Below are 8,417 nucleotides of genomic sequence, written 5' to 3'. Positions count from 1 at the left end.
TAAATTTTAAACTACTAAGGTAAAAGGAGAGAAGATTTTGAAGGCAAAAGGCTTCTTGCCTTTCAGGATCTGCACACCTGTTATAGCCACAGATGTATAGCTGAGACACTTGTATCTGAAAAAATTCAAAGTGGTTTGTAATACTTAGTACAAAAGAGTAATTATTTTTTTGCCTACTTACTTGATGTAGCTGTGTTCCTCTGGAAGTGCTTGTAGGAACATACTCAGTTCCTAATTGCTGTGACACTGGTGTAACTCGGTCCATGGTCAGTGCACTTCCGCAGCCATGTGTGGTGCCTGGTTTAAACGAAAATGAAATAACCCCTCACGTGCCTGACACACCAGTGCAAAAGCTGTGTGGAGGCAACACCCTGCCCTTGTTTTCTAGCAGCATTACACAGTCCTGTTCGGTTCTGTGCTTTCAACTTGTGAACACTAGGCAGGAGAAATGCTAAATGTTTTTTATTAAGTTCCTGTATGTTACAAGATCCCAGCATAAATAATACATAGAATTGAAATTGTTTTCCCATGTTTTCTGTAGTTGCAGTTTCCCCAAGAGTCTAACCTTGGAAGTAAAGTCTTGACCATAGTCTCTGCTGTTGACTTCCTCTGCCACCTTGAGCAAGATTATTTGGATTCAGCAAAAAACTTGGGCATATTACCGAATAGAGACATTTTTGTAAGTTGACTTAAACCCCCTCAATTTAAGTATGTAGTTGATTTGGGATCACACAGACTGACTTACTTAGACGTCATAAGCAGCTACACTCTCTCAAAATGTGTAGCATTCAATATATCTGAAAGAGGTAACCATTAATCTCTGTGCATGTATTTTCTTCATGTGAAAAGTAGACAAGGAATCTGTCCTGGAAGAGATTTGAGGTTTTATTAATGTTTGTTTGGTGACTTAAGGAGGAAAATGCTTTATTGCTGTGCAGTTTGATTTGACTGCAAGCAAGGAGAGCAAGTGGTGCATGGGCAAGCAAATGCTCATTGCTGAATGAGTGAAATTCCTGTCAAAGCATTATTTTCTCTACATGCAGAAGTAATCATGATGATGTGTGAGTTAATTCAGCTTATAGTTCAAAACTCCCACTGCTTCTGTGGTTAATTCTTGACTTGCTCTTCTATTAATGTAGTCTCCCATATTAAAGACTGATTTTAGCCTGTCTTGCATATGTCATCTTCTTATTTGAGTTGATGGGAAGGTTTTATCATGTAGCAGTGAAGGTTTTCTATAAAAGCAGCACAGACCTCTTTCATATATTTTTGCTTTTACTAACATGATGTTTCAAGCAGTTAATTGACTATAAATTATGGTCTTAGTTATGAGGAAAAATTGCTTACAGATTATAAAGGTGTATTTGCCACTTCAAACTTCTTATCAGTGGTAAAAAGGACTGGAAATATTAGTATCCTTTTTCAGAATGAAGAAATGCTAGTTAGTAAAAATTCAGTTTCTTTTCTTTTGCATTGGGGTAGTCTGTAGAGGTTGGTCAGAGAATACTTCTCTGTATTCTGGGTTCCCATAGTCAGTATACTCAGAAAGAACAACTGTATTACAAACACTTGTTCTGTTCTAGCAGGGATGGCAGTAATGAAAAGTTCTAATCAGAGGAATTTCCATGTGCAGACAGTGCTTTGGGCAGTGGATTCACCAATCACTATGGCCTTCTGCAAAGTCAGTCTGACACAGTTAACCTTCGATTTTTTTCCTTTCGTGTTCTGTAATTATCTATAAGATCTAGAGATTTGTGCTCATAAAACGAGTATTCAAGAAGCATTTTTGGTTTTAGCTTTGGTGTTTAAAGGGATTAATGTTGTAATATTATTAATATAATGTATGTTCACCGATTGTTATATAGTGCCTGATTAATCTTATAGCTGTAATTATGTTGCCAGTACTTCCACTCACCACCAGGACTAGAGTCTTGAAAGCCATCCCAAAGTAGTGAATGTGTTTAACTTTGTATTTTATTTTCTGTCTCTAGTTAAAATTGGTTATTAAAGTATGCTTATAAAGTATTCCCAGCTTGTCTTTACTTCTGAATGTTTTCTTTGTGAACAGAATAAATATTCTAATCCTGTTTGCTTTCCAGACCTGTTTGTGATAGACCCTTCCTTATATTCCTGGAGAAAGACGTTGTGAATAGCTGTGAACATGGTAAGGGTTTTTTGAGATGGCTTTTGAGATGTTTTGGTAGAAATAAAATGGAGAATTTTCTCCTTCCCTGAGACTAAGAATAAATTGCCATAGTGAGAACTTTGTTTTTGGAGTGATTGTAGTTATTGGTAAATTTAAGAATTTGGAAAAAATCACTATAATGCACATGTCTATTCTAGGAAAGCTGTTGCTTGCAAGACACTTGAAATTTTCTTTTTTCAGCTGATTTCAGATGGGAAGTGGCTTTGATATTTGATTATTTGCAATTAGTGATGATTAAATTAATTACAGCTCTTGTACCTTTATGTAGAGATCTCTCAGTATTGTTCATGTACCGGTTAATTAAAACAAAGAGAAAAATCCAGTTTGCAAAGGAAACTGGGACATAGGTAGATGTCACATTTCTCCTCACTTCTCAACTATCATTCCAGATTCGAATCGCAGCACTGAATGCGAGCTCCACAGTTGAGGATGACTGTGAAGGTACCTTCAAAAGCCATAAGACACAGACAAAGGAAGCTCAGGTAAGTAATCCCACAATTTTCTTAATGAAGTTTTGTCCTCTAGTTGCAGGGATTTATTCAGCCATATTTTGTTTTTATGAAAGTTTAGTTGCTATATCTCTTGAACCCTCCTTTAGCAAACTAAAACTTCACTCAAATGAGTTACTTTGGGTCAGTAGCACAAATGTTCTGCTATATAGTGAAAGTATTGAAAGTGTGAAACCACTGATATATGTATAAATATAAGTATATTTAATAAAATTGTCTTAATAAATACATTCTAATTCTTTCAATCACAGGAAGCAGAAGCTTTTGCTTTGTACCACAAAGCTTTGGACCTTCAGAAACATGACCGATTTGAGGAATCTGCTAAAGCTTATCATGAACTACTTGAGATTCGTCTTCTGCGAGAGGTCAGTGACCTTGAATGACAGTCTAGAAACTTTTTGCTATGTTTTGTCTTACTTCATTTCTAACTGGCTAACTAGAAATGTCAGTATTATCAAGTAGCAAGTTGTTTGCTGTTCTTGTTACTTGTCTGATTCCTAATGCCCATGTTGCATTTATTTTATAATTTCTAGGCAATTCTTTCTGGTGATGAGAAAGAAGGGCTGAAGCACCCAGGTTTGATGTTAAAATATTCCACCTATAAGAACCTAGCACAACTGGCAGCACGGCGGGATGACTTAGAGACAGCCATGGAGTTCTATCTGGAGGTACAGTGCAGCTGAAATAAGACACTGGAGCATTAATGTTTATAAAAACTTTCTAAAATACAGACATAACACGTTCAGCATACATCGTGTCAATGTGTAGTTGAATACTGTGTTCCTTCTGATGCTGTATGGGATAAAATTAGTCCACCATTCAGTCTTCAAAGCAGTTGTATGCTGCTGAGAACTAAAGCAGTGCCAGTCCCTGCAACAAAGTGGGTATGCATGTCTGAAATGGGGATAATATTGTTTTGTTATGCTTTCTAGGCTGTAATGCTGGACTCCACTGATGTCAACCTCTGGTATAAAATTGGTCGTGTGGCAATAAAACTGATCCGCCTACCCTTGGCTCGTCATGCTTTTGAAGAAGGGCTCAGGTGTAATCCTGATCACTGGCCTTGTTTAGATAACCTTATCACAATTTTGTATACACTCAGTGACTACACAAGTGAGTACATCAAAAGATGAAAAACATCTCAATACATGTGTAATTTTACATACCAATAAAAATTGTAACAATGAAATCGTATAGGTTAAAGTGTATCTTGCATAAGTAATGCAGCAGGGTTTGATAGAGACTTCATGATAGAGATTTTATTGAATGATAAAGTACGATGGCTTATATAAGTTTTGGTTACCCTAAAAATAAATGTCTGTGGTCTCACAGATCAGAGCCTCTGCAGGAAGTTTCCCTGTACACTGTTCTTTTGCCTTTCCATGTATGTTGGTTTTGTCTTTCTAATAATTTCCAGCTGCATAGTTCTGGGGTTTGGGTATAAAACTCCAGTCTCATTCATAGCCTAGTAGGATTCATTGTAGTTGCAGCAGTGGATACACTGCTTGCTTCACTGATGGCATCCACAGTTAAGACGGTTGATAACATAAAAATGGTAAATAATTGTGGTTCTGTTTTATGGTTCTAATTTCTTCTGTGCCAGAACAATCTTGAAAGTAAGTGAAAGATGAACTGCAAACATTGTTTAAACAAAATTAATTACATTCTTTTTCTTGGTACAATACTTAGGAAGACACAATAGGCTTTCTTAACTGTATGCATGCAATTATTTGACACCTTTCAAAGCAATTCATGTAAATGTCACATTTGGGTGGAATTCAGTGATGTATGTGAGGCCCAGAAATGGGAACTTTGAATGAACCAAAGCAGCCATTGACCATTCAATTTCTATTTCTCTGTCAGCATGTTTGTACTATATCTGCAAAGCTCTGGAAAAAGACTGTTTGTATAGCAAAGGATTGGTTCTGAAGGAGAAGATCTTTGAGGAGCAGCCGTGCCTCCGGAAAGATTCCTTAAGGATGTTCCTCAAATGGTGAATGTTGTCTTAGCCTATATACTGCCTTTGGAGTGTAAATTTTGGGGTTGGGGTTGTTCAAAAAACCTGCTGAGATCTTGTGCTTTAAGTTATAGGGATACCTTGCTGACCTGCTTTCTGAATAATAATGTTATGTGTTGGTGCTGCTGACAGAATGTCCTTCAGTAATTACTTTTGGAGGGAAGTAGAAAGAGGAAAATAATCCATTTGTTGCTGCTCATTTATTTTCATGCCTAGATGTCTCATAAACATCTGCCTTTGTTTTACTTATTAGCTCCTGATCCCTGCAGCATTCACTTTAGTATTCCTAATTAAAACGAACCAATAACAAGCAAAACCAAACCAACTCTCACCCCCCCAAAAAAACTTCACCAAAAACTCCCCACATGTTACTGCTTTTCTTTCTGTATTGACTTCATAGTATGAGTGCATAGGAGGAAAGTGGGAAAAGAAAATAGAGGCCCATAAAATTTACAGGGTCTAGGTTAACTGATCATTCAGAACAGAAGTTTCTGATGGTTCACACTTCTATATGTATGCCATAAAGTTGGTAATAATGTTATGTGAATGCTTCTTTTAACACTGTTTTGTTATGTTATATGAAGATATTAAATTAATCCCCTCCAGGCTTTAATAAGAAAACAACCAGCAAACAAAAACTTGTCTCCATTTTTTATTACTTCTTAGTGACATGTCTATCCATAATGTGAATGTGAGTGCAGCTGAAACAGGAAGAATCATAAATGAAGCACTGGAGCTACGTAAGAAAAGACAAGCTTTGCTGGTGCGTGACAGAGAACCAGACCTCAGACTGGTGCAGCCAATTCCCTTTTTCACGTATGTCTTTATATTTTCTCTTTTCAAAAAGATCCTCTGAAGCACATATTCTGGCAACTATGTTGTGCTTCAGATTTCTTCAAATCTTCAAAACACTTTTTTGTTTCCTTGTGAAAACAAACCATCTCCCCCACCCCCCCACTGTTTTTGTTATTAGTTTATAGTTTGGTTTGGTGTGCTTATGATTTTAGCATAAACCCCATAGCTATTTTAGTTTTCAACTTTTGATTTTAAACCAGTGATGTAAAAAACAAATATGGTATCTGAGAATGATTTGGCAACTATTCCAACTGTATTATTCGGTTTTTCACATATGACTAGTTTGTACGTGAATTTCAAAGCAAGTTTAGCTTTTAAAAAATTGTCTTTACTATTGGGATAATGAAAACTTAGAAAAAAACTTGCAGCTTTTTATTTGCTGGAATATATAAGGATACTAATAAGTTGTTACATATGTCTTTATTAAGGCATAAAGGATTGGGATCTGGTTTTTGTATTGCACATATTTTTCTGGAATATTAATGGACTCTGCATGTATTTCCTATTGCAGAGAAGTTGTTTCTACTTGTGAATAGGGGTGAGTTCTTTTACTGTTGTTGATTGAATGCAGAACCTGAAAATTGTTTCTTTGACACTACTTTTTTTAGCTTTTGGTATAATTTCGTCAGCAATTACTGCATGGACCTCGGATTTTTTAGCGACATTTTTTGAGTGATGGGACAGGTTTTTGACACTCAAATGTGTATCACTGTCCCACTGAGAAGCTGCTCTTGCTATGTAAGCTGTTGGAGAAAAACAATGTGTAATGCTGTTAGGTTTGTAAACATAATATATAAAATAATGTGATAAGAATTGTGATGCTGTTGTTTTTCTACTTGCAGGTGGAAGTGTTTAGGAGAAGCTTTACTTGCCATGTATCAGCACCTCACAACATGTGATCCTCCTCGACCCAGTCTGGGAAAGAGAATTGATCTCTCAGAATACAGAGACCCAGTTCAACATTTGATGCTTTCTCCCACCTCCACTCCTGTCAGTGTTATTCAGCCAACTCCTGTCAGCACTAATCCAGTGGTGACAATGCCAGATCCTGTATTGCCTTATACTCCAACGACACCCAGCTTTCCAAGTCACAGTCAGAGTTCATTGGAGCCAGGAGCTACTGTAGGTGAGCAAGGTACTTCAATCTAAGATTCAAGATATCTTTCCTACTTATCTTATGTAAAAAACACTTCAGAATTCTTTGGGACATGCTGTCTTTCAACTGCATATTGGTGGAGTCAGAACCTTTTCAGCATATGTATAACATCTGATAGGAAAAGTGAAGGAGTATCTGACCTTTTCTGGTTTTGTGCTGTTGCCTCACATTTCAGTTTTTCAGTCTTTAGGATGAAACGAATTGTGACTCCATTCCAGCAGTGATGCATATCAAACTTAATGTTGAGAAGGGCCTTGAGCTCCTTAGAATGAATGAGCTGTTTTACAAAAAGATGACTGGGTTATTTTTCTGCTCATGTGTCACTTTAAGAACCTGAGAAGACCAAGCTGTCAGCTATATTTATTTGAAACCTGTACAAGCTTTTTTTTGGCACTGTCTTCAGAAGGAAACCAATGAATCTCAAGTGTTTCTGTATAATTAATTTTTTTAAAATAAAAAAGATTAGTCACTTTTTATTTGTTAATTTAACCTGTCAGGTTTTGGGCATTTTTTATTATGCTTTTAGGTGATATATCTGCAGGTGATAAATCTAAGAAAGGAGTGAAGCGAAGGAGAATTACAGAAGATAGTGGTGAAACAGCCAAAAGGAGATCTGCTAGAGTTCGGAACACCAAGTGTAAGAAAGAGGAGAAGGTTGACTTTCAAGAGCTGTTGGTGAAGTTCCTTCCTTCCAGGTACTGTACAGCAACAACTTTCATTATGAGATAATCCTGGAGAGGAAGCTGTTTGGGATTTTGTTTGATTGATATCCCCCAACCTTAAAACTACCAGTCCCACGTTATTTTTTGAAGCAGATGTGGTGCATTATCTTCTGATAAATTTAATAAAATTGCTTTTAGTAAAAATTGCTGAATAAAAATTGAAAAATAAAAAAGCTTTTACTACTGTTAAAGTGAATTAGTGGACAATGCAGTGTCAAAATGGATAAGATAAACAAAGCAATCTTGATTTGGACAAAAGGAACTGGATGCAAATTTCTGAATTTGTTTCAGTAATATATTTTCACTGTTAAAATTTACACAATGTTTCATATTTAGGTTTCACCTGGTAATGAAAGAAAGCATGAGGACTTTTTTGATATTGTGGTTTTTGCCCCCCTTTCACACAGATTAAGGAAACTGGATCCTGAGGAGGAGGAGGACCCTTTCAATAACTATGAGGTGCAATCAGAGATCAAAGAGGAGAATTTCCAGCATGTTGGACCACATAGAATGTCATTTGATTCTACAACATTTATGGAATCTGGTAAGGATTTCATTATAACCCCTGTTCCTTCTCTGTTGTTTTTGCCATATTTTATGCTTTATTTTCTGTATTTTCCTGTCATGCCTAGGAGATACAGAAGTGTATGCTATTTTAAAAAGTATAATTTTATGGTATAGAAGTATCTCATTTGGTACTGAGGGTAATTTTTTAAGTCTTGGGGGATTGCTTAATGTGTGCAAGAACCCTATTGTGGAATTTTCCATTTAAACAGATTGGAATACAGTAACTGAATTCTGCATATGTGCAGTACAGAAGAACTGCTGTGAGATAAGTGCATAAAACACTGTTGAAATGTAACTGTTCCAAGTTATGATCTGCCTCAGCCTTACACATGTAGGGCTTTATGTTTATCTGCTTTCTAGAAAAACAGGATGTTCATGAATTCCT

General features: G+C 36.4%; 1 protein-coding gene across 6 annotated transcripts in view; it reads left to right on the top strand.

The window, feature by feature from the left end:
• The first annotated feature begins 522 nt into the window (after positions 1–522).
• The window catches only part of CABIN1 (calcineurin binding protein 1), a 106,814-nt gene continuing 98,919 nt past the window's right edge, over positions 523–8,417 (top strand). For 3 of the 6 annotated variants that reach the window (XM_017732268.1, XM_017732265.1, XM_017732264.1), the window contains exons 1-12: positions 523–679; positions 2,100–2,164; positions 2,596–2,688; positions 2,967–3,080; positions 3,249–3,383; positions 3,648–3,828; positions 4,579–4,708; positions 5,399–5,548; positions 6,430–6,722; positions 7,270–7,438; positions 7,873–8,009; positions 8,393–8,415. In XM_017732268.1, coding sequence (XP_017587757.1) covers positions 2,162–2,164; positions 2,596–2,688; positions 2,967–3,080; positions 3,249–3,383; positions 3,648–3,828; positions 4,579–4,708; positions 5,399–5,548; positions 6,430–6,722; positions 7,270–7,438; positions 7,873–8,009; positions 8,393–8,415 — 1,428 coding nt within the window. In that variant the 5' untranslated portion in view covers positions 523–679; positions 2,100–2,161. The remainder of the gene's footprint in view (positions 680–2,099; positions 2,165–2,595; positions 2,689–2,966; positions 3,081–3,248; positions 3,384–3,647; positions 3,829–4,578; positions 4,709–5,398; positions 5,549–6,429; positions 6,723–7,269; positions 7,439–7,872; positions 8,010–8,392; positions 8,416–8,417) is intronic. The other 3 variants (XM_017732269.1, XM_017732266.1, XM_017732270.1) reach the window with 2 other exon arrangements.

Source organism: Corvus brachyrhynchos, unplaced genomic scaffold, assembly GCF_000691975.1.
Source record: "Corvus brachyrhynchos isolate BGI_N302 unplaced genomic scaffold, ASM69197v1 scaffold864, whole genome shotgun sequence".
Classification (NCBI taxonomy): Eukaryota; Metazoa; Chordata; class Aves; order Passeriformes; family Corvidae; genus Corvus; species Corvus brachyrhynchos.
The sequence above is the reverse complement of the archived record's forward strand: the minus strand, read 5'-3'. Positions and strand labels throughout refer to the sequence as shown.